This window comes from Vollenhovia emeryi, unplaced genomic scaffold (assembly GCF_000949405.1).
Source record: "Vollenhovia emeryi isolate VEMERY1.0 unplaced genomic scaffold, V.emery_V1.0 DF939178.1, whole genome shotgun sequence".
Taxonomy (NCBI): Eukaryota; Metazoa; Arthropoda; class Insecta; order Hymenoptera; family Formicidae; genus Vollenhovia; species Vollenhovia emeryi.
Window position 1 is genome coordinate 1,147,908 of NW_011967188.1, and position 27,181 is coordinate 1,175,088.

The 27,181-nt window shown below is 37.5% G+C and overlaps 1 protein-coding gene across 1 annotated transcript; it reads right to left on the bottom strand.

Annotated features, from left to right (window-relative positions):
• Positions 1–7,672: 7,672 nt before the first annotated feature.
• On the bottom strand, positions 7,673–25,561 carry LOC105563335. Its single transcript, XM_012014843.1, has 4 exons — positions 25,211–25,561; positions 13,627–13,864; positions 9,388–9,472; positions 7,673–7,862 (listed from the first exon to the last, which is right to left on the bottom strand). Exons 2-4 carry the CDS (start codon positions 13,790–13,792, stop codon positions 7,673–7,675), a joined length of 441 nt encoding a protein of 146 aa, XP_011870233.1. The 5' UTR covers positions 13,793–13,864; positions 25,211–25,561.
• Positions 25,562–27,181: the final 1,620 nt, after the last annotated feature.

Below are 27,181 nucleotides of genomic sequence, written 5' to 3' on the forward strand. Positions count from 1 at the left end.
AGATATTAAAAAGTCCAATTTTTGACCCCCCCCCCTCCCCGGAACTTTAGTTCACCGTAAAAAGTTATTATTTGGGACTTACACGAACAAGAAAAAAATAGTATTTTACATCCCCGAAATGCATATTGATTACAGGCTTGGCTGTCTGGTTATCGTATGGTGTGAATCGACCTTAAAACAAAGTCAACGCGAAAGACTTTCCTTCCCCCCGTCACATTCGATCCATCACCCCCGCGATATATTGCGTGTGTCAACGTCTCGCCGTTGCCATTTATAGTTGTATGCAGTTGTCTGTACGCACGGCCCACACGCACGATGTCTCGCGTCGTGCGTTTCGTAAACGTTTCGCAAACGTTTCGTTAACGTCACAACGCGACTGGACGACACGCGCGTGTCGCGGGTTTACGGACACCCACACTGACAAAAAAATTTGTTTAAACTAAGTAAATAGATTTACTTAAAATTGTTTTATTTTACTGAAGTAAATATCTATTCTATTTCAAGAAAAATATCAAATTTCAAGTAAATCTATGTGTTATATTAAGTAAATTCATTTAAATCATTACATTTTCTACATTCAAATAAAGATTTCATGAGATATAGAATACTATTTATTAAATGAAATAATTGTTTTTGTTAAATAAGACATCCAATTTTCTTCGCTGTGAAAATTACATCTTAGTAAACATTTTATAGAATTAAAATAAAATTAAAAAATTTTTAAATTATTTATTCTTTGATATTGAATAAATACTTAAATTAAAGCAATGCATGTTTTAATTAGTTAATTATTTTTTAATTTAAGTTAATAATCTACTAAAAGCCACTTAATGAATAATTTTCTTGAGTAAAGTAATATTTTTTGGATTAAGATATTTTTTTATCAGTGCACGTATTTGCGCTTCTTTTACAAATAGTCTTTCCTCGAAAGAATTGATTATCACGTTCCCTTCGATACGCAGATAACCGTCCGGGATCGGTTGGATCTAGGAATCGCCGGATGGGGACTGACGCAACGTCGCGTATTATACGTTCTCTTCTTGTTCCTAATTAAGGGGACATACTTTACGGCACCTTAGTCGGAAATGCCGGAAACATTCAATTGAGCCTCTATCTTAATTTATTGTCCTTCGCTAGGCAACGAACGATATTCTTCATTGATTCATCGCCTTAAAAGAAACAGTAAGACGTGCGGAGGAACGTATCAAGGACAAAATACACGTTAATAAGCCATACTTCTCTTTTCCACGTAGAAATTCTATGTCGCAGTTTAGATTTCAATAAATAATTGCTAAAAGAACCACAACTGCGGAACCAATAAGTTCGATCTATTAAAATACATACCAGATTTTCAGCTCTGCATGCATAAATATTATAGTTCGAGATAAATTGCCAGATAGTGAATTCGCAAAATATTCTCCAAGTTTTCTCCTCTCCTCAATTATAATTCTTTAGAAATTCATATTCAGAATTCATTCGTATTCAAAAGAATACGATAAGAATGACTGAAGAAGTTACATGCACTGTGATAAACTTCTGAAGAATACTCTCTAAAGTTTTTGGGAGTAAAAATAAAACCATGGAGTGAATTATTCGCTCTATTATTGGAGTAAATATTCATTTTAATAGAGTAAAGATTTCCTCAAATAGAGTAAACATTTTACTCCAAAAACTTTAGAGAGTATTTCAAGATAAACTGATTGTTTAAGACGGCTGATTCTTCAAAAAGCCTTTAGACGTTTATGTTTCTAATTCTGCAAGTATTCTTTAAAATGAATTTTCTATTAACTTATGCTCACTTTTGTATTATCTGCGTTAACTCAAATTTGCTACAGTTAACATCGAGTGCGCAGTTAAAAATATGAGCCTGAGTTTATGAACGACGTGTTTAGGTACGGTTTCACCAAATGTCGTTTAACTTTAATCTTATTGTTATTTTAATTCACGTTTGTCTCTTTCTAAGGTAACAATTAGAAAGAGACAAAGATTGAATTAAGCCAAGCTTAAAGTTAAGCGACGTTGGTGAAACCAAGGCTTAGTTAGGCTGCTTTCCTTTTAAGGAACACAGTCGACATTTCTGACACAAATCGACGTTGCTTTCCATTTGTATTTCAAACTCAATCAACACTCTTCGACTCTGCTCGGGAGGAATGTGTTTTTAACCGAAGAACGCGTCGCAGTATGTCGATAGAATCTTTTCGTAAAATCTTTCTCTTTGAGTCTTTTTAGCCAAAAACCGAGCACGATTGCTCGAGCAAACCGTCGTACCGTCGAGAACGCGCGATTGCATATATACTGATACGTAGCAGCACGCAATTAAAGGGAAATCGACGGCCCCGCTGGAAGATTCCGTGATTCGCAGGTAAAGACGGAAAGGAGAAACACGTACAAGGGAAACTGGCAATCAAGAAACCTCGCCAATACTTGGGTGACTACAGTACCTGACGCGTACATATTCGTGATTGACCGGCCGCGTATCGTGTCTCGCTGCGACCCATTGGATGCGTTAAGAAACGATTAGACATCGGGAACTAGCGACCGCGGCGTGGCGACCAACTTCAATCTCGACTGGATCGCTTCCTCTTCTTCTTCTTCTTCTTCTTGACAAATATTTGGCACCTGTCCTCCAACGAAGTCCAATGCGGTCAAAAAGTTCGACCGGATCACGAGTGAAACGATTTCTTCCGTCGTGGGGTGACCCATCATCAGCACGCGAGACGAGCAAGTTCCCGTTGCGGAAACTTGAGTACGAAAAAGCTCCAGAAGCTGCTCGCCGTCGATGGCTTCTGGTTTCTAGGAACGCACGCACAGTAGAGCGGCCGCTGTACGAGAGAGCGTTGAAGAGGTTGAAATAAACTGCCGTAGGTTAGGGGATCGAGAAACAACTGGGCTCGGCCTGGGCAGCTGGGCTGTTGCAGTCAGCTGCATGCCATCGCTGACTCACTCGATCTATTCCCCCTTCCATTTTCTTGTCGGCTCGTCCGCTCTCTCGCTTCTGTTTCCATCTCTCCGAGCTCTCGCGGCTTCGTCGCTCCTCCTCGGTAATCGCCTCTCTCTGCTTTCTCTCGCTCCTTCCCTCTTTCCAGTCTATGAGTTTCTTTTCTTCCCTCTATCTAATTGGGAGGGCGTCTGTCTCCGCCACAGTCTTTCCTTTGCCGGGGGCAAAATACACTTTTCGACTCTTGACGTCTCCAGATTGGCTCGGATCAAATGACAAATTGTTTATTAATACTCGGCACTCGAAGGAACAACTCGCAAAACACTCCGCTCATAATATTCAGGGTGTCCCACACTTAATGCACCACCCGTTAATGACAGATTCCTGACATCATTTTGAGAAAAAAGTTCTAATGTCAAAATGCCGTGGCTACAATAGTATTGAAATGAGAAGCGTACAAAACTGACAAGTCAAGTTGTCCGAAATTCACGCGTTCAAGCACGTGACAGTGTACAATAATGAAGGTAATTTCAAGCATATCAAATCTATTTTCGAAACTAATATAATTTTAAAATCAAGGTAAATAGAAATCAAGAGACTTCCGAAATTTAATCTTATAAAATAAGCTCAAATAATGAACTGCGGAGTCTAATAATTTAGGGGCAGTTGTTCATCTTGTTAAGTTACATCGTATAATAATTAAGTCATATACATATATGTCTTTCGTTTTCCTTCAAATTAGACATAGACTGTCTAATTTGACATCCTTGATATCATTTTCGTGTGATGCTTAAATAATTCCACAAAGATACTTCAGTTGTTCAACGCATGTTCGCAAGAGGTATCTTTTCAAAAATTCGACTGCAAAGTAAAATGCTTTTGTTATACTTCATGTTATTGAATCTAAAGAGATCGAAGTACAACAAATGATATAATTTTGTATATTGTTTGAATTGATGCGCTTGAAAACACCCTCACTACTGTGCAATGTGACGTGCTTAAGCGCACAAATTTCGGGCAATTAGATTTGTCAATTTTAAAAGCCTCGGCATTTTGATTCTTGAAATTTCTTCTCAAAATAATCTCAGGAATCTGTCATTAACGGGCAGTGCGTCAGCTCTGGGACACCCTGTATGTATGTCTGGACGTGAATCTGTGATTTATACTTCTTGTTATATCTTCTCCCGTCTGGGGAATATCCTCCACCACGTCTCAAGCTCTTGCGCGATTTAATGAGAAATTATTTCCGTGGAATGCGTTCTCGAGATACACTGATGTCACTTACTTTCGTATAAAAGATCTCTGCAAATCTTTCAAATATTTACATCGAATGAGTAATTCATGAACCGGTATTCTCACAAATAAAATTGCACAATGTTAAACAGATAACACGGTGCACCTCGTGTCAAAACAACGAAAGAAGAAGTCTGAAAACGTTCTTTCTAGCTACAAAATAATCATAGCGGCGCCGAAGTACCGATTAATTTACCGATTAATCAACAGCCTCGCAATCGCAACCATTCTTGTACAGTACGGTGCGTTAATTCGGTTCGGGTAATAATTGGGGACGGGCAAAAATTAATTGAACATTTAAACATAGATGCCTTCTGATGATATGACCCAAGTCGAATTAATGCACTGCACTGTACAATATATCCCGGTATTTTAAATTGTCAAGGAACTGTAATTGTCTGATCGGTCACGCCACCGCAGATATGACGTCCACTTTTCTACAACAAATTTTCTCACGAGAAACCTTTCTCGTGGAGATTATCAACGAGCTTCCCTTCGATATACCTAATCAGAATCCTTCCTTTCACTACCTTCCTTTCAGCAGCTCTATCGGACGACCGTGTCGAGGGGCTCTCCTCGTATCTATCTAATCAGGTAACCACGGGATTCCGCTTCTCGTCCTCAACGATCACGCATTTCATTAACGCGAATGGGCTTTCATCGCTGTTAGACGGATAACAGCCGCACTCTTTTGACGGGTAGCTTTCTAATTGATGTAAGAGGAAGAAAGAAAGAGACACGAGAGCGATTCTGGAGTCGGAGTCGGTAATCAATGAAATTTCCGCGGACCGATATGCGTATAGGACGATAAAAACTTTCAATAACCCGCTTTGTGCGTCGCCCGATTGCAGAAAACTGCTGCACGCGTATCGCATGTAACAGGCGAGAGTGTGTGAAAGATAAACAGGGTATTTTATGAAGCTATACCGCGATACGCAACACGGGACTTCCTAGCCGCGAAATAAAGACAAAAGTATGCAGAGATTGCGCCGATCCACATTGGCGTAAGCTCGCATTTCAATTTCATAAGATTGATATTGAAAATATAACCATACCGGAAGGCACAAGATGCACGAGACGATATCTTTATATCTTTTTATCTATTTGATATACGTCACCTCGCTCGCAAAAATTTTGAGACGCTACCCGCATTATTCCCGTTGCTGATTCCATCACTGTCGCGCGCACGCAATAATACTTTTATTGCAGACCACCGCGATATCGCATATATCATAATTTCCGTAATCGGCAGTCGAAAAAATTCAGTATTCCTGCAAAAATCCCGAAAGCGTAAATTTTTTTGTGGACGCAGGAGGGAACCGGGGCGCGATCTGTCGTGCCCCGCGGTGTGATATATTTTAGTCATTTCGTGGGAACGAAGAGGACCCTGATCAATAACACGCAGCGGTAGCAGCGGAGTGGTGGTGAAGGTAGTGGTGGTGGTGGTGGTGGCGATGGTAGTGGCAACCCCACTGATAATTCCCCCCATAGACGTGGCGCATGCTCGTGAATTAAATTCCGCCCCCTTTGGTAATTTCATCGTGCTCCGGTTTCTCTCGCGAGAGAGAAAAAGAGAGAGAGAGAGAGAAAGGGGGGGGGAGGGGAGAAAAAGAAAATGCACCGCGCACAGAGCCACGTGTGCAGACGGGTTGCGTATAATCCCGCGACCTTGAACGTGCGAGCCTGCGACTTTTATGCAGCGCATATTGGGCACATTGGCAGAGTAAACCTGCACGGATGGATTTATCGAATAAAAGAGTGAACTAGAGTGTGCGCGCATAGCGCTGCTTCTATTTCGACGAAATTTAAATGTGAAATTGCACAGGTACGAGATTCTTCCCACATGAGTACTTTTGAAAACTACGTACTAAAAAAAAACATATTCTTTATAGGTCTTTATCATTGATGCGTTAGATGAATCGTATGTAAAATTGAGAACCTCGATGCAAGGAAGATGTTAATTTACATCCCTTTGTTTTTTAACGCAGAAAAGATACAAGTAAACTTACAGGCATGGGTATTGATGAATAATAAAAAGCGTAGACATGAAGTCCGCCAAAGAAAAAAAAATAAAAACTGAAAAACGTAAAGCAAATGTTGAAAGAAAACCATAAAGATGTAAGAAAACTCTTGTGACGCAGCTCTAAAAAGATCGGCAGTTTTATATCAGCATCACGGACTGACAAAGCCCATGAAGAGATACTAATATAAAACCAACGACTTTGAGCTGGATATTTAGATGACATTTATATCGCAATTCATTCAATTTTTACTTTCAAGTAATATAAATAATAATGTATTTCCATTTTTTTCCCCAAAACTATACAGTTGTCATGTAATAGAGATGTATAACATTCATTAAAATGTTTTTTTTCTTACACATTTCGCGATATTGTTAAAATAAATTTTTATTTGTTACAAATTTATGAAAGCTTTAGATCTATAAGATTAAAACGAATTTTTACAGCATAACTTTTTAGTTTAATAATTTATTGTTAGTATTTACTGTTAACAAGTCATTGTTCTCAAAATAGAGTTTCTTGACTTACATTGCTCAATTATAAACTATAAAATTGCGTGTCTGTTATGCGCTGCAAAGTTTGCGACTCTTTAAAGGATATGTATTAACGTGGGTACATCCGTTTCGTCTAATTTAGAATTACAAGATGAAATTTAGTGGCGATTGCATTGCAGGTCAGGACTGATTGCGAGACAAATTAATACGGATGCTACGTATTACCTTGTTCGCCACTTCAGCGTATTATGGTTATTAATGCTAGTGCTTTACGATGCAGGCACTGTAGTGCGTTTAATATAAAGACGCGTGAAGTTAGTCCTCCAACATTAAAAAAAAAACTTTCTGTAGCTCATTCGATTGCTTTCCAACTACGAGAAAATTGGATTCAAATAGTCTTACCCGACAAATTTTTGTTTGCATATTTTCCATACAATTCGATTTTTTGCTCGTACATTCTTTCTTAATAATAAAGTTATAGATATAGACAAATATATAAAGTTCTGGCAAACAGTCAATTACAGTAACTAAGTTTCGAATATAATAAAAAAACAAAAAATATAATTAAAACCGCTCATAACCGTATTATTACATATATAATTTATATATATATATGTTCTTTTAGCAATTATCATACAATCAACATAATAAAAATTGTTTGGTTCAAAACTTTTGTATGCTCCACCGTACGTGATAAAATAAAAAAAATATATGCACGTAAAACAAGGTTGGTATCAATGTTCAATTTAATAATCTATATACTTTGCATTTTTTTGTGGGAACACTTGTCGGCTCAAAAGAAAAAACAAATGATTGAGGCGATCGGCGTGCAACATGACGTGGAAGAAAAGCAAAGGTAAAAGAATAAACCAGTCGCACACGCGACAGAATTTTCAGTCAGATGGAGTCGGGTATATTAAACGTCATCACCTGCCGAGCAAGTCGATTCGTGCAGCTGGATTTGTGCATCGATCAGGTGCAGCATCGCTTACCTGCAATATTATCGAGTGACGGTCGCGACTTCGCAACGCCAGAAGCCGGCTGGTGAGTTCGTCCGATCGAGCGCACTCGGTAGATTCCAAATCGCGACGATATCGCGGCTGAAATCTCAGATTGCTGCAACAATGCGGTAACGTCGTCGACGCATTAATCATCACGTCTCGCGATAAACGCTATTCGCGGAATGTGTCTATTAATTATAGAATGCTGAATGAAGATATGTGTGTGCGTGTGTATATGTATACACGTGTACGCGGATAGTTGCCCAAATCGGCCCCACGACAATCAGTTACGTGACTTGATAATACAAAATGATATTATACATGTGCAGAATGTATTGCAAGGGCGGATCTAAAAATTTTTCCGCGTGGGCGACAAACCTAGAAATCCAGTTTAGATCTATTTCGTGAAAGTATTTAGATAGATCTATCTCGTGAATGTGTACAGCTTCCTGCTTCTTCTTTTACTTTTTACTGTTTCTATAAGTTTTCTATTTTGAGTTTTTATTTTGGCCTAAAGTTCACTTTATATAGTATAAATATATTATTCTCAGGAGGGGGAGGTGATGCGCCCTATTTACCGCCTCCCCTGAATCCCCTCTAGATGTTTTGAAAGATGAGCTCAAATGATAGAGGGTTGTACACAAATGATAAAACCTATTTCGTGAAAGTATTTAGACAAATTTATCTCGCGAATATGTATAGCTTTCAGCGTTTTCTATTAATTTTTTACCTTTTCTATAAATTTTCTATTTTCAGTTTTATTTTGCCCTAAAGTCCGCTTTATACAGGGTGTCTGACGCAAGAGAACCCCTACGAAAAATAGTGGTAGATTGGGTCAGACTAACAATAAGAAGAAACGTCATTTACCATTTTACAAAATTCGCAATAGTCATCGAATAATTTATTGAATCGTCTGAGCGAATAAGCGCGTGGAAAGTGGTAGGCTGGATAGTATAAATATATTATTCTCAGGAGGGAGCAGGGTGATGCGCCCCCTGTACCCTTCCCCTGGATCTGCCCTTGTGATGTTTTGAAAGATAAGATTAAATGATAGAGGGTTATTGTATAAAACTAATAAAACCTGTAATTACGTATGAAAAATAAAACAAGATACGTAAATGTTGTAAAAAATTTGTTATACGATTAGAAACACTTCCAAACGTGCGATATCTCGCTTTACCTTGTTTTTCTCTTGCTCCCTAATATGATCTGTGCAAACAATAGCGTATGCAACAGTACACGCGTGCATAAGATTTACCACGATTCATTTGCAAAGTGCAAGCTGACGAGAGCTTGCGCGATTCTACACGTCCGCGCAAAGATAAAAGGGAACAACATCACATGCACTTACACATGGCGCAAATGGAATTCCTCTTACACCCGATGCTTTCTCCGCAGCTTCCGTCCAACGCGATGGTTCTTTTTCTCTTTGTCATTTTTGAAGAGGTGCGGACCTCTTTGAAAGAATAAACAAAAGCTGCGGATGTCCATCAAAACAAAATACAGAAAGACATTTTATTTTGATGCAACAAAAATGTTTTTCTCCGCATAAAATTCTTCCTTTTTTATCTTTTGTATCAAATTTATGTCATGCGTCTTTCGTAAAAGAAAAAAAGTTTCTGATATAAGACAATACTCACTTGCATTCAGCAAGAGGATTTTGTCCTGCCTCGATTTCTTGCGTTTTATCGCAGTGTCGTATCACGTTATCTGTCAAGAGTTTCCCTGTAACACGAGATTATATCATGAAGATATATGTATGTGTGAGACACAGTTTATTCCTGCGTGAGTTTAATCTGACAGTTATTCGTAAAAATAAATATTTAATTCCGGGTAAGTTAGTTTTTTTAACTATGGTAAGTCTAAAGTTAATAATCCAAGAATTAATTAATTTTGAGTAAAAAGTTACAAAAATTAAAGTTAAAAATATTAAATTAATTAAAGTTATTAAGTTAAAAAATTAATGCACTTGTTAAAGTTCAAAGGTAATTATGCACAAGACTATATGTTATTTACATAATTAATTTTTTAATTGTACACTTTAAATTTAGGAAAGAAAGTTAATAAAAAGGTTAGATCTTTTATAAGATGATGTGTTTTTCCTTAATGTGATACAATAATACATATTATTTATAAATATATTGTTGTAGATATTAAAAGAGTACAGAAAAATAAAACATTCATTAAGAAGGCCATTAAAAATAATTAAAAACAGTCAAAGACAATGTACTTTTACATAGATAAAGGAAATCAAACTGAAGAGGGAAATTCTGTACCATTTTACAAAATATATAACAGTTATCAAGGAATTAAATAATGTTAACGAACGAATATGTGAGAAGCGTAAGGTCGATCTGTATAGATAAGATAATTCGAAATGATTTAAATCTGTTGGTAATAGCAAGTGATGTGTAATGCTTATAATAACTCTGATACTTAATTATCTACCATCATGAATCATTTGCCTTTGCCAGAAGATCATTAACATGATGAGTCAAATTTTAAATGACTTTGTTTGCAGAGATTAGTATATGCGCATCACGTTTACTAATTCTTTTTATTTAATTCCTTAACAACGGTAAAATTTACAAAATGGTAGAGAATTTTCCTGTTTAATTTTATCCACTCTACCCATGCTAGGCAATAACTGGTTAAATATAACAGTTAAAAATTAAGATAGACACCTAAAAAGTTATTGATTTTTAAAAGTGCCAACTGTTAACTTAAACTAGTTATTTTTAAAGATCTCGCGCAGACACACGATTATTATTATAATTAATATTCACTTATCACTGCCTTTTCTATTAGTACTGTTATCGTCCGAGTATCATATGCAAAAGTCAATGGAGTCATTATACTAAATCAAAAGTATGTGATAAGTTTGTACGCCGCAAACGTAAGAAATAAGAGAAAAAGGAATAAAAACGAGATTGCTATTGACTATTGCAGGAAGAAACATGATAAAATAAATAAAAGTGATAAGAGCAAAGAAAAAGAGAGTTTCGGTGAATTGATAAATTCTCCCCCGAAATGGCACTTACTCAGGAAATCCATCGTGCGCTTTTTTAAGGACGTTTGACGCAAGCAATAATATAAAACGATATAAAAAAAAACTCCTTATTGCTACAGTCTGGAAATAGTATTAGCATAACCTCATCGACCGTCTTAATCGCAAGATTTTGCGACGTAGGAAACGAAAACCGAGCCGACTCGTTTCGTAACTTTGCGCGGCACTTCCTGCTTGAAAATAAACTCGCATGCACCCACGCAAGCTCTTCAGGGATCTATCGCGCACCGAAATTATTTTGAATTTTGATAGATCGCCGTGTCAGTTCGCAACTATTCGTGTGCGAGCGTGCAAAGACTGCAAAGGAGTAGAATGTTGCACAACGGGCTGAAGCTCGTCGAGCAAAATATGATACGCGCTTGCATTTGTCGAGGACTGAAACTCGAAATAAACTCGCAAACCGAAGCTACCCACCGCGTATGATATTTATTTACGATGTAGGTAAACGTTACCGTCGAATAAAATGTTAATTAATTTGAGTCTATAACTTCACATAATCTTTATTCTATGGAAATAACGATGACATGTAATAGCTGTTATATATTTAAAAACTTCAATTAAGTTAGAAACTTTATTGTCTTATTAGTCTTATATGCATACAGGCTGATTAACAATAATGATTTATACAGAGTGATTTCTAAGTAAGTACAAAAATGTGAGAAGTTATTCCTTGGCTTATTTCATAAATAAAATGTCCTGTGAACGTATCAAATTTGAGAAAAAAGGCAATTTTAAAAAAATGCAAATCTCAGAAACCGTTACAGGTATTTTATTCAAATTTAATGTGCGTATATGTGGTATTAAGAATTATTTTCCAGTGTCGATGAAATATTTTTATATGCACCAAGTGCGTATGGGCGATACGCAATCATATTTTTTTTTAAATGAAAGAATGTTGCACCACTGTTTTCCCCAATTTAACAATTTTTTTAAATTCTAAACTAAAACTCAACAAAAACCGCTTAGCTGTTTCGAGTTAAAAAAATTGATATTAAAAGTGTGAATATCTTCACTTTTTTATTCTAAACATTCAGTACTGTTTCATCAGTACTGGAAAATAGTTCTTAATACCACACTAATTTTTAATAAAGCACTTCTAAGCGATTTTTTTGGATTTTCGAAATACTTTCTTTTCAAATTTCATACCCTGTATTTAAAAAAAGTACTTTAGAACATACGTTTATAGGACATTTTCTTCATAAAATAAGTCAAGGAATATTCTTTTACATTTTTTATACCTACTTAGGAATCACCGTGTATAAATCATTATTATTATTATTTACATATAAAAGTTTTTAATTACATATTATTATTCTTTTCGCGGTTTAATTTTACACCAGCACGTGCATAATCCTTTTTTCTCTCACGTTAGAATATCGCTTGAGAATATTGCGAAAATCGAGTATCGCGGATATCATCATAAGAGATAAATGGAGTTTCGCGCTCGCATTGATTTTCGCCGTTGCAAAATGCAGAAGGGACAACGACTAACGACATTGCGATGCAAAACAAGCACTTGAATCTCGGCTGAGGCGAATAAAGCAGAATTGGCAAGAGACAGTTCAAACAGTGCTGGAAAAGGAACCGTTAAACTTTCGTTCTGAGGTGTTAGGCACTTTTACTTTTGTTCCAATACGACAAGGATCGCGACTTGCTGTGTGCTTCCCTTTAGTCTGCTTTGTCGCGAAGTGCTTTCATCTAAATGGTACCGATCCAACCGTTATTTATCTTACCAATCAATACAGATACTACTTGCCAGACGTAATTATTCCAGGATTGTCCGTGAAAGTTTAAATCGGATCTCACTGGCGATCCGTTCGTCTAACATCGATAACCGATTCTGAGAAACGAGAATGAACGCGAATGTTATCAGAGATTTTCGAAAATAAACCCGTCCGACAATAGCTCGATAAATACTTGCGAGGTTCTTAGCTGCAGTTGTGTGGCGTATTATGTATAATATATATTTATATCTTTTGATTACATATAATAAACGGAATTAAATGTTCTATGTAATATATATACGTCGGTAATATCACGGATCTTTTGTTATTCTGATTTACACAATATTTTACGACACGACTAGCCAGTAAACAGCAACTAACAGTTACATAATATTAGTATTATAATTTCCTACTAAAAATGTAACTATGACCCATACAGCAGGCATGTCTAAAAGATATCTTTAAGTCGTCTTTTAGACATACATATCTAGAAGACGACTTAAAGACGTCTTAAAGATGTCTTTTAAACATGCGCGCTGTACGGGAACCCAGCGTGCTATAACCAGCATCATAAAGATGTCTTTTAGACATGCATTGCTATCTGGGAATGTACAGCACGTGTTATATTACATTTATATTGTTAAATAGAAAATTATAATATTGATATTCTGTATCTATTGGTTGGTGTTTGCTGTAAGATTATGCGCAATGGCAGCGGGCACAAATACGTATTATTGCCAATGTCCAGTTTTTCGCCGGATGTTCATTTGCATCCTTATAGTTAAGACTATATTGGCGCAGACATGAGGTTCAACAAGAGTTCAATGCACCAGTTATGTTGTCATATATTTAGTTACCTCGAGACCCCGGACTAACAATAAGAAGTATAGCCCTATAGCCGAGATCGATGCATTACCAAACGAGCGGATAAAACCTTCACATTCCACGGAGTTCTTTGAGACGATTACTTAAGGGACGAGTTTTTATATCACTTCGTTTATTTTGACATACATTTCTAGTTTGACGTATTGTTACTTTTTATTTTGCTTAAAGATTACGAGACCGCCAAGAATGAAATATTACCTTACCCTTCTCGTAATTCTTCCGAACGAAGGAGAAGTTGTGATTCACGTCTGGCGGATCGGCGCTGTCGAAGAGATCGGAGGACAATTGGCGTTGCAGGAGGATCGTTTCGTGGGTGAGCTCACGGACTTGGACGAGAAGTTCCTCATAGCTCGAAACTGGAAGCGTCATTGCTGTACTTTCCGTGTTTCACCGCGCCCCGGCGCACGAGTCTTGCTCGTACCCAGCCATTCGGCTTTAATTCTGCAACTCAAGTGAAATATTCACGTGGCACACGCGGATGGGATACAAGATTGATTAGATTGATGCCGCTCGTTGAAATACCAGAGGGGTATATTTTAGTTATTATAACGCAACGAACACGGAGAAAAAGTTATGGTTGTCAAACAAAATAATGCTATTACTTTTCGCCCACTAATACGAAAGGATTAGGGGACCATAGTATTGTGGGATAAATTTTAAACGAGAAAACCTGACGCGGCCGTGCATCGTACTATTGCTAGCGATAATAATAGCACATTATTAATAAGTTTATTCTCGAATACAACTTGTAAGAAGATTCGATTCTTTACAAAAGAAAGTACTTATAAGTACATCTCGAATTTTACAAGTATTCATTCTAGAATTCAAAACTAACTAGTCGGGATTCGATTACTTTGCAAGTATACAATATATCATTATTTCTTATTATGAATATTACTCGAATCTCAAAAACAAAACTTGATTATTGGATTTGATTCGGATTTTTTAAGTATACATCGAACTTGATCAGTACCAATCCCTACTCATATTATCGTATGAGTTTAATTAGCGTGTGTGATATCCATGTAATTTTCTTAAAAACTCATCGCTTGAATAAATATGAAATTTTCGGGGATTTTTATAAGCAGCACGTACGACGCGACACAACGTTATCGAGTCTCGCTATCCAATTCCATTGAAATCGCCACGGTGAAGATAAGGATCTGATTGTGAGTCTTTGAGCGAGGCGCGATTCCCTCTACATAAGTGCTGCGGATTCATGTATGTATAGCAACGCGAGGAGAGGAGTATCTATTGCGATCTCTGCGTCTAAAGGAGTTTTTGTCGGACGCAACGGGAGGAAACATTGCTCTCGTTCTCCCCCGAGGCACTCGTGCCTCTTCCATCTGGCGGTATTTACGTTCGTACGATAGCCCCAAAGTGCATATGTGAATACACATGCCGTGCATCGCCTATCTCGAGAGTGCATATTATAAGTACGGCACTGTGTGTTGCAACGAGTGGTAAGCGATCGATTGTGAGACAGCCAAAGTGTGTATGCTATACACACACACACACACACACACACACACACAGAAGCTTGGCACGGCTGTGGGTGCATTGGACGCACACAGAAGTTGTTTCAGAAACAGCTTCGTCAAAATATAAAGATTGTAACACACCCAAATTCATATTAATAATCGCATCTATTTAGGTAAACCCATATCGAACTGCGTTGGAAGAAAAACTGCAAAATTAATATTATAAGAAAAAAAGTGCCCATTACAAGAAAAAGCTATACACTGAGAAAAATTCCCATCGGATAAACCAATTAAATAGTGTTTCCGATGGATAATTTTTCCGATTACGTTTTCCGATTAAATTATGGATACATCCGATGAAATTTATCCGATGAAATGCAGTTATCGATGAAATTTGATTGAAAAACCGATCATATTTTTCATCGGATATACAATTTAATCGGATATATCTGTTTGTTATCATGTAATTGGATTATCCGATTATATTTAATCGGACATTTTTCTCAGTGTATGAATAAATAAACGTCCAACTCACAAGTTATTAAAATATATCGGAGTCTCGAAATTTCAGGTTTATTCATTAATCAGTACAAAAATTGTTTCGATCTAAGCTTGGCCATCTTCAGCAACGTATGTATAGTTAAAAGAAATAAAAGGAAAATGAAAGAAATTATTAAGTTAAAAATATAAAAATGTAAAAAATTATTCAAAAATAGGAAAAACCGATAAATAGTATTAATTACCATAAATAAAATTGATATTAATTCTTTGTTTTTCTAATTAAATAAATGTCGTATTGCTAATAGAAAATTATTTTGTAAAAGTACGTCAATAAATATCTTATTAACGCGATTTAATTTTCTCTCACAAACTGATTTTCTCTCAGAAGCACGTCGTTTGAGTCGAATAAATACGGAATGTCTTGAACGCCCCGAACGTCCCGAACGAAAGAAAGTGTATATCATACATTCAAGCGAGTGTTACGTTTTCATGTAGTAATCTTGTACGGAAAAATACGGACGAGGGTGAAGAAAGCCAAGTTCGCCGGCAGGGACGGAGGAAAACAGGGACGGCAAACGGATTTTCGCCTTTACCTTGCTTTATGTTTCACGGTCGATGTAATCCGGTTTCAATGTAATCCGGTTGCGTCGTTGCTACGTGAGTCATGAACGCAAACATCAAGATTCTTCGTGGTCGAAATTGAGTAATCCATAATACCGGCAATTTTTCACCCGATTCTCACGTTCCGCAAACATGGAGTTTCGAGGTATCGGAAGTACATGTAGCAAGGGGGATCAACAGCAAGAGGTAATTTACAATTTTACTAGATCCATAACTACTCTATAAATAGATAATAAATAGATCATTATCATCGGGTTCTCTCAATCTGGCTCTAATTCGCGGAGTAGCAAAACGAATTCAATTGCGAGCTAATTCGAGTATCTCAGACTTATTGTATATAGTTTTATTGAATACTTCGTGTAATGATACGCGGAAAAACTAATATGGTCACCAGATGCATAATTAGGATTGGCACAATCATAATAAATAGTGATATTTGTATATAAATAGCTATATCTGTGATTGTCACACCCATATTGATTGTAGTGTAGTGCCATAGTTTACATCACTACACTGTATAGTTGGGACAACAATAGGAGAATTGATGCCGTTCGCGCCTCATGTTAGCTGTCGGAGCACATAATTACGTCTGCCAAGCTGACCCCTCCACTTTATAAATTTTACTGAGATTGTGGTAACCGCAACCATTTTTTGGTCAGTGTAGATATGCACAATAATTTATACAGCAACATTTTAATTTTAGTTGCTTTAACTTCAACCGTTCTTTCTGTGTATTTAGCTAATTTCATCATTTTTAATACAGCGTGTAGCAGAACTAAATAGAACAAGTCAACTGCTATAATTAAAGTAATTTCGAGTTTTCATCTAATTTCTTTCCTCATTTTTATAGGCACTTTACTCTTAACGAGCGCAGTTTTGTAGTCCATTTTAGATTTCTCGTGATTTCACATTACGTTACTTATAAGTTCTCTGTTACATCTTTCCAGAAACGAAAATAAATTACATAACGGTACAGCATACTAATCATCAATGTGAGGGGCAAAACACTAATTATTTAACCACCATGCAAAAACGTAAAGTTTAATAAAAGAGATTGCAAAAATAACTGCATATTTTAAATAGTTCCTGATAAAACAGCCGTCTCGATGTATCTTTCAAGGCGAGAAGAAACGCTCGATAATATTCAGGTATCTCGATATTTGGACTTGTCGCGAATGGTACGCGTCTCCTCAGAAATCCATAAGAAGGAAACGGCAATTTGGTCAGTGAGCCACGTGGTCACGCTAATTATAGTCATGGAGGTTTCGGCCGAAGATGGAAAAGCCTTGACGAGAATGCCGGTCGATTTGCACAGAACCGCCATAAAAGTGCAAAGCCTGATGTGCGATGTCCATCTGTTGGACTGTAAAAGGAGGAGGGAGAAGATGTGAAGGGATTGTGTGTTTACGAGATCTCGCTGCATCCGTGAAAGTTACAAAACCGTGGCGAACAATGCGCTTTTACGATGTGCGTTACAGTGTAAACAGTATGGTACTAACATGTTCCGTGAATATTATTTAGAATGAGAAAATTATTAAGAAAATTATATAAGTTAACGGCCAACTCGAACTAATACAGGATGTTAGTTAATCTCATAATCATTTTTTCCATAAATACATATAACGTTGAAAATTTCAACCTAACTTGTTGCTCATCCTGAGCAACAAACTCAGAATAGGTATAGTTTAGACGTTACATAAGAAGCAGTTTACAATTTTTTTATACTTCCCCTCGAGTTCGTAACAATCACGGTTTGTAAACGAATACAAGAAGCAAACGCAAAAAAGTCTAGAAATTAACAAACAATTAAATGTTGACCAAATTAGAATTTAAATCAGTAGAGGAGTATACTTAAAGTCACCAGTGACGAATAAAATAGAAATAAAGCTTCTTGTTGATCCAATTGGCAATATATTTAGTTAAATATTACATTTGGTACCATTTAACTAAATATATTGCCAGTTGGATCAACGAGAAGCTTTATTTCTATTAAAATTAAAATCTACAAATTAAGTCAATGTTATAAAATGTAAATTACTAGTTGACGTTTGATGGCGTGAATATGTGTGGTAGTGTATCAATAAAAAATTAATATAATTTTTCTAAAAATAAAAGAGGTTAAAAAATATGATCGTCAGATTGTGTATCAACTTCGACCAGCATCTCGTCCGACGAAATTTTTCATGACGGAGCGCTACAGAAAAATCGCAATTTTACAATCTTCGGACGAAATCATAGAAAAGCGCCATGTTACGTCTTACGATGAACTTTAACAGCCCACAATCTTGCGTTTCGCATCTTCCTCGCGTGCGTCTCGACTCGCGTCGGCAGCTTCTTCCGCTTCTATAAACGCGGAAGCTCTCTGCTTCACAATGTATATGTGTGCACGTATACATTGCGTCTTACGGAAAAACCAGAAAACGGAAACCGAACACGCGGTAATTTAAAAATCAGAGGTAAATACTGAAATTGGAGTGTTTTATCATTATGGGAATTGACAATCGCCTATAACAACGCGAAAACTAAATCATGTGCGTTCACGCACCCATACAAAAGACTTCCGAATCCAACGCTATTATGCAAACTTTAAAGTTATTTATATTAAAGTAACATTTTTCATTTAGTTTAGTTGACCCTTTAACTGTAAATCTAAGAATAAAATGATGTTGAGAGAGAGAGAGAGAGAGAGAGAGAGAATTATTCTAAATTCAAGAATATGTAAGCTTATATATGTTACCTTTTTATTTCAACATAATGTGTAAATCTTATTTCTTCAATTCAAGAGAGGAAAATAAAAATTATTGATTTAATTTAAATATTGTTTAACTTTTTACTGCAAGTTGGTAAGTTGAATATATCGGAAATATTTTTGTCTTGTCATCAGAAATCCTGAAAAGGCGAACAGCAAACGAGAAAAATGAAGCGGAATTGACTCGCGACCTAGATCTTCCTTGCCTAGGCTGGTCTACTACCTGCTATTCCTCCGATGGCTTCTTTCTCTTTACAAAGAAATCGTACGTTTTCTGTCTTTGTTCCGCCGATGCACTTATTCGAAACGCGTGGCAAGCCGGCAATCAGTCCAATAAATACATGACTCTTTTTCGTTGCGTCTAAGCATATGCAATTTATGCATTTAAAGGCCGCGTTAACTTTCTCGTCATAGACGAAATGTTTCGCTGTTTCATTATTATGATAAAATGAATTTTCTATATCTTTCGACTTTCATACGGTTTTACAGAGTTTTATTTATAAAAAAAATTAACGGGCCAACAAAACCAAGAGAAAATATTTATATAAGATATACTGAAGAAGGCTCAATAAAATCGAAACGTTTACATAATTTCCTACCGATTCTTGAGAATAAACTATAAATTATTATAACGCCTTCTTCCTTGTTCATTTTGTCGACCCTTTATATGTCTTATATTGCTGCGTAATTTTGAATTATTTAGTTTATTTATCGGTATTTTTCTGAAAAACAATATATGGAAAGTATGTTAAACTCAATAAATAAGTATGAGAAATAGAGTGCGTGGAAAATTAAAACAATTATTTTAAGATATGTTTTTAGAGCGCGGTTGCCGTGAATTCATATCGCCCGCTTTTTACAGATTTCACCGACGCATTTCAGATTAGTTTGTAATCATTATTGTTCCGATTCTACCTACTTTCACGAAATTCTACAGGTATCAGGATCCGGACATTGCGGGTCCTGTAATTGTAACGTTCACGTCCGCTATTCACACCTTGTTAAAGAACGGAATAACCAAGGTTACGCTACACAATGTTCACACTATACAATGTTAAACATTTACTCGTATTTTACTATTAATCCCCAATGAACTTTCCCAAAATGCACGCGTAATCTAATTATGCGTTATTAATATAGCAGTGCACGAGAAGAGAGAACAATGAAATTGGCTCATTATAATAAAATATGAATATCCGCAAACGTTATTCAGCTGTCACATCCAAACGTGTTCGGTCGGAACAATAATGACCATAAAAATTTAACAGTTCGGTCCGCGCATACCGTAATGCAATTACGCGTAATTACCTCGCGTAGAAGAAATTAGCTCATTAACTCTCGCGTAGTAAATTATCTGAATGAGAAATAAAGCGAATAAATTGTCTTGAGAATGCGAGTCTTTCTCCCATTCCGACTCAGGCCTGGTATAAAGAACAATCATTTCTGAGGATCTGGAACATACCGACCGCGATCTCTCTCTCTCTCTCTCTCTCTCTCTCTCTCTCTCTCTCTCTCTCTCTCTCTCCCCTCTCTCTTCCTCTCTCTCCCCCCTCTTTTCTCCCTCTTCTCTCGTCACCTTCTGTCTCTCTTCCACCCACGGGCGATGATTTCGTGATTCCATTTAACGAATTTATCAGCGTTCGTATATTCCCCGACTGAACTCGTCATGGTATTAATTGTACGCGCTTTCACGGCCGCGGCGAATCGCGGACGCCGCGTCGTAACGAACGATTCCACACGCATCCATACAAACGCCACAGAGGCGCATGCCTTCTCCGCGTAAAAATGAAAGCATAGCGGCATCGTGCCTGCATGGCACCGTAATCCGGAATCAATCCTTCTGAATGGATTACGAAGGGAAAGAAGAAACACTGGCGCGAGCGTGAATTGTAACGAATTCAGATTGGCGTCGAACTTCTTTTGAGGGACTCTGTCTTGTTTTAGCTGTTAGGGAATCCGTAGAAGAGGCAACACCGGAATTTAATCTCACTATGCGCAACTTCCGCCACGCAGCCAATTTTTTAAGCATCAAACGTTCAAAATTCTTTTCTTCAGACCAAACAATCCCGGAGATTCGTGATGAACAACGAATTTTTAATGGCAATTTTTAATGGAAACGAAAAGATCTCTATAAAAAATTGGCACGTTGAAAATCAAATCGCGATCCTAGTGAAAATAGAAAATAAACCAATAGCAGTTCTTGCATAACGGAAGCATCGGCTTAAATGCTTAATCGTCCCCGTATTGCGAAAGATATGCGAGATTTATACTGGGTTCGATATCCGATGTACGACGTCCGATATGATTGACTACGTTCAGCAGAAAAAGCTGCTTTGCAACTGTTGTGAAATTCGTGAATCTGACCTATGTTCTTAAATTCACTCAACATTAAAAGAATACGTCAATCAGATTCACGAATTTCACAGCAGTTGCAGAGCAGCTTTTTCTGCTTTTTCTGAACGCAGCCATTGGTTCTCGTTTGGTTCCACGTTGGATCTAAAAGTATAAATTAAAGCCAACGGCACACGGTACTATTTTTCCTACTGGATTGCTTACGAGAGTCAATCAGGATGCAGAGTTTTAGATCAGGTGACTTAAAGCTAAACGCTGATTGGCTCTCGTAGGCAATCCAGTAGGAAAAACAGTATCGTGTGCCGTTGGCAGATTAATTTCCTTTGCATCCAATCGCTAGAAATATCCAAAGCTCTCATTGGAGAGAAATCATTGATTATTTTTGAAATTCCGAAAGTATACCTTGCGGAGTGGGCAATTATGCGCCCGGGCCGTTGACCTGTTCGACGATGTCGTATCCCGGTGGAGGCTAAATCGTTCGTCGGACGTTAAGATCGATCACGGTAACATGCCGGCTTACGTGAGCGATGAGGCCAGACAATTTGCGGCTGGCGCGGCGTGGCCGACGCCTTTGCCGCTTTTACACTTATTTTCGGGGACCAACTGCGCTAAGAATATACTCGCCGCCTGTCGCATTACGCAGAATTTATCAATGCATGATGAGCGTTCACTTACCACCGTAAAGCACTCGATAAGTCGTGTCTCATCGTGCATTTCGTGGATGTTTTCTAATCTTACTGCTAGCTTCCCGCCCGTTGTCAAACGCTCATTTCGTTATTCCGTGTTGGCTGTTTGTTATTAAGCCCGTATCAGACTATGGATTGAGATTAAGATTAGAGATTTGATCCGATAAGGAGATAAAGATAGAGATTTAATCAATCAGAATAAATTTCAGTGAACTTAAGGTTAATAAACTTTCTTTTAATTGGTCAAATTTGGAGAATCTTTCGTCATAAGATGAGCCAAAAGTCATTGCCTCGGGGGAAATTAATAACCTACTCCGTTTACATATACAGAGTGTTCAAAAAGTCTGGCAACGGCTAAGTATCTCGAAAATTAAGCATTTTAAGAGAAAAATGTTTTAGACAAAAGTTATATGGTTTACGCAGAGTATATATTTTTCTAGATAAATTCCTCGATTTCTCCTTTGATCTTATCTCTCTCATGCAGTGACCTTTGGCTTCATCCCGAACTCGGCGATTATCCGTTCACGTTGGCGCCGGATTAATTAATTCAGCGAGGATTCACTCCCAGCCAGGAATAACTTTCTGCTCTATTTACATTCATCTCCCTTTCTCATTTGCATCTCTCCTTTATTTTTATTCTTCCTACCCCAACGTACACCTGGTTTCGGTTCCTGGTTTTAATGAACCCGGCGTATGTACAAAGTCCGGCGCGATTTGCGCGCGTTTCCCCGTATCCTTGGCGAAGTTACAGTGTAACTAGTAGGCCCACTCTCTGTCGGCTCCTTTGATCATTGCGGTCCCGATCACGTGGTAATCCGCCATTATTTTGGGCAGCAATCCAGGCATATGTGTGTGTACGTACTGTAGTTGCATGCGGTAGTGTATCGAAGCTGCACTACCATACGTGCAACTTTTTTCTCATTAGTCTACCGAGAACAATATCGGATGCGCCGAAGGGATCGACGCAAAATAAAACAAATGACGGAGTGGGCCTACTAGTTATATACCACCTGCGCATCCGCCATTATTTTGATGTGGACAATGAGACGAATGTTGCATATGTGGTAGTGTGGCAGTGTGAAAGGACATCACACACCAAAGTAATGGCGAAATACCACGTGGTCGAAATCGAAAAGATCAAAGGGCCGACAGAGAGTGGGGATACTAGTTATTCTATGGCTATACTATGGCGAAGGGCTCGATAAAGGCCTTCACACATAAAATTCCGTAAGGACGTAAAACGTAAGCGTAAGAAAATCAACAGATTGGATTTGCTACTGCTTGCGTTATTGCCTTACGTTCTCGACCGTGATTGGTCGATTTTCTTATGCTTACGTTTTACCTTACGTTTTACCCTTACGGAATTTTATGTGTGAAGGCCTTAACAGTTGACAACCGCGGCGGAACCGCATCGCAACGGACGTGTTTTTCAGCGACGTTGCCGGCCTATTTTCCAGATCCCTTCTTCGCGATCAGCGAGACCGAACGGATCAGAATAATCAAATAGCGATCGGCAAACTCGATATTACGCTTCTCGTTACGTATTTCGCCGTATTCGACCACGTTGTTTGCGCGCAAAGTGCGTACCGTTACGTTTCGTTTGATGGAAAAGTGCATTGCCCGGCAAGTTTCGAGAAGCATTATTCCAAGTGAAGCGCATTGTATGTACGTGGTGATGATATTTTGTTGATGAAAGTTTTCTGAGAGATTCTACAGTGGAGATTCGTTGTCGTTAACGAAACCGCGATCGAAGGGTACGAATCGAGAAGTCTCTTCAATTCGATTCTGCCGCGCTTCGTCTCTCCTCCTCCATAGGTTCTAAATATACATCTATTTTCTTTTTATTATGCAAAAAGTACGACGGAGAGCAGTTAAAGTAGACAGATTTAGACCGCGCGCGACAGTTGTCGGTGGACAAAATGCAACTGTGTCGCGATGCGCGAAAGTGCACTCGTTATATAAAGCTGGATTATTGAAACACATCCGGCCAGCCACGGATATTGTTGGCGCGTTTACTCCGTTTTTAATTCTTTCATCGCGAACGATTCTTGCCAATGCATATCCAAGCTTTGCTACGAATTTTGCGCGATCGCATTGAAGAAACGAAATGAGCGTTAACAGTAAAGTTGTAAAAGGAGAGAAATATATAAATTTATAATCTAACTAAATAAACAAAAGGGCCAATGACAAGCTATAGGAGGTGATAAAACTTGTGTTGAAGAAGTCATTTAAAAGAAAGTCTTTTTTACATTTTTCCTCTCTATGTGCTGAAGACTTTGTAACAGTCAAAACGTTCGTTTCTTTTAAATGATTTCTCAAGTACAAGTTTCTCATTTTATCATCTTGCATAGCTCGTCATTATTGACCTTTTTGTTCATTTATTTGTGTTCACACTGAGAGAACGAGTATATCTTTTCTTTATTAATTTATAATCTAATTTGTAGTTTCCTACGATTCTTTTTAATGATTTAAGTTAGTCGAATGTTGCTGACACGCGCCATGAAGTTTCATTTTCTAATAACAAGTTATTTTTTATTCGCATAATAATATAATACTGCGTTTTCAAAGCGTAAGAAGTCAACAGAGACAAACTGAGCGCTTAAAAGGCGATCTAATAATAAGTGAGTTTCAAGGAGTTTGAATTAGGCCAACGCCTCACTAATGTAAGACAATGCGAAAGATCAGAGAAAGCCGATACTATGGTATTCATAGTCCGTTCTTATATTTAAGATCATCATAAGTATATTCTTAATGTGTTTTTAATCAATCACAGAGCCGTATTAGCCTCTTAAAGACAACACTGGGATTATTTTGAAATAAAGAATCGACTATGAATACCGGCCTTTGAACTATCGAGATTTTTATGTTTTAAGACTATTATTTTTATTCAATTTCTATTTTTATGTTTTCATAATTATTAATATTGTTAAAATTATTAGTAATTATTAATGTAATTATATGTCAATGACAAACAGAAAATTATAGAGTAGCGATTAGTTTTTCTCTTTCACGAAATTATGGTTTAAATGTCGCGATTATTCTTCTTACAATTAGTGGCGCTTTCTATGCTCTCTTGCAATTTTTCCTTCTCTCTAAACGTTCAACCTATCTCATTTAACATGTAGAAAGTGGCAAGAAAGTGCAGCGCCGAGATTAAATCTAGGATTTACGAACACATTTAACGTCTGCTAAAAGTGCACCGCGATTTTCCAAAAATCTTCGAAAAGCGGCGTTATTCAAGTCGTTGAATGAAAATTAAGCCTTACAATTTTGATCTAGGTATTCTAGGTGTCGACCGGATTTTCGGCGAGACCTTTCTGTGTCGCATAACACGCACACACACACACACACACACATACGTATATGCGGTATATGCTCCGTTTTCGGAGATAGTTACCTTACAGGTGTCTGTGATAGTCACGAGGGTCACGGTGAGGCCGCATAGTACGTATCTCCGAACACGAGGACGCGAAACATGCCTCTCTATCACCCAGGCAAACAATGCGATACACGAACGTCAATCGATGCACGAAAATCGCGATTCGTCCGTCCACGACAGGCAGAAACATCAAATGTTGAGCCTATCTCGCGAGGAGGTGAGAAAAGGAAAAGAGAAACGGATGAAAAGAGACGAGATAACGCGACGACGAAAGGAACGCCGAGTAAAACACCCGTCTCGCGACGCTACCGCCCGAAAACTCGTGTTGCGCGTTGCGCGCTTGTGATGCAGCCGTCAGGCCGCCACGGTTTACCCCCACCACCGTTGCTGTTGCCGCCGCTGCTGCCGCCGCGGTTGCCGCCGCCGCGGTTGCCGCCGCCGCCGTTGCCGCCGCCGCCGTTGCTGCCGTTGCCGCCGCCGCCACCGTACGGAAAGTTAATCGCCGCGAAGAAGAAATCCTTCATGTACGTATTCGATTCGACCTTCAGAGTCGTATCACTGGCCTGTGCATGCGCTCTGGCATCAGGTTGAAATTTTTAATAAAGGCACTGCTGTGAACTAGAGTCCTAAATAATTAGAGAAGCGCAATCCCTACCCCCTCCATGCTTCTCATGGTCGCCATGTTGGGCCCGCGGATGAAATAGTACAGCTGAAATAATACTTATGTACACACATACTAAAAGTTCCTTTCTTTGTAATGCGGTTTGTACATTTAAAAAATGTTTCCAGATTGTACCTGAAAAGGACCCGATAAAGAGGTCGAAACGTTGCGATTAAAATGAAGATCATCATTTTTGCCAGTTTAGTCGATTTTTTAAAAAATTCCTTTCAAATATTTATTAATTTTATTATTTTTTAAAGGTATATATTTTAACTTTCCTTATATTTCGCAGTATTACATCAAATTTTACAAGGAAAATTATGATGTATTTTGCGGTACATTCAGTAACTTTTCAATAACTTTTACTTTTTATCGAACTCACAATACTTTCAGCAGAATATTCATCAAGAAATTTAATACATACCACAATTGTGTTTTAAATGCATTGGACGGCATTTGCACTCTGCCATGATTGGTGGATCATTAAGATCTACAAAAATATGTTATAAGCTTCTACTTTTTGGAAAAAATTGTAAATAATAATTCTATATTGCAAAAAAATAATTTACCATTAAACTTTGAGAAGTTTCTCCAAAGTTCCTCGGTATTTAGCAATGTATTAGCGAAACTAGTGTTATTAGTCGCTTCATTAGTACTTTTTCTTTTCAGGTTTGCTTTTGTAGAACCATTGACTTCTGAAACAAAAACAATTCAGGACTAAATAACTCTTAAATGTATTTTTTGAATTTGTAAATTGTTTGCTACTGTTTTATTTTATTTATAAGGTCGTTATAAATTTTTATGATATATAATATTAGAGATACATATATTAAATACATTAATGCATATGAACCCTTTGTTAAACGTGGAGGAGTCGATAGTTCAGACAACTCGTTACCAGAGACATCAGAATTTATATCAGAAGAATATTCAGCCTTGCGACGTTTTTCTTTAGCTATTAAATAATTAAATAATTGGCTGAAACAAAATAAGCAACATGATTATGAGTCAGCAATATGCCATTTGTTTAGATATTGCTAAAAGACTACGTTAGTATATTTGTGTTATGTATTTTGAGTCACATGTGTTGCATAACATTTTTAAAGAACTGTTACGGTGATATACATATACGTAACAAAGAAATATATCTTTGTTCTGCTAATGTGCTGTCAATGTGTAATAGTTACATCTCTTCTACATAACTAAAAAATATAACATTGTTCTCTTTATATGCCCCCTAAATTATGTAACAGTTACATTATGGTTTGCTGGGGAGTATCGACATTGTATTTGAGATAATTAAAAATAATGGTCGGGCTATAAATATG

Bases quoted from the DNA above. Each gene is read 5' to 3' on its own strand.
- LOC105563335 (XM_012014843.1), bottom strand. From the start codon at position 13,792: ATGACGCTTCCAGTTTCGAGCTATGAGGAACTTCTCGTCCAAGTCCGT. The intron at 9,473-13,626 runs GTAAGGTAATAT...CTCGTGTTACAG, and splicing joins TCGGAAGAATTACGAGAAGG to GGAAACTCTTGACAGATAAC. The intron at 7,863-9,387 runs GTGAGTATTGTC...GCATTGTTGCAG, and splicing joins AATCCTCTTGCTGAATGCAA to CAATCTGAGATTTCAGCCGC.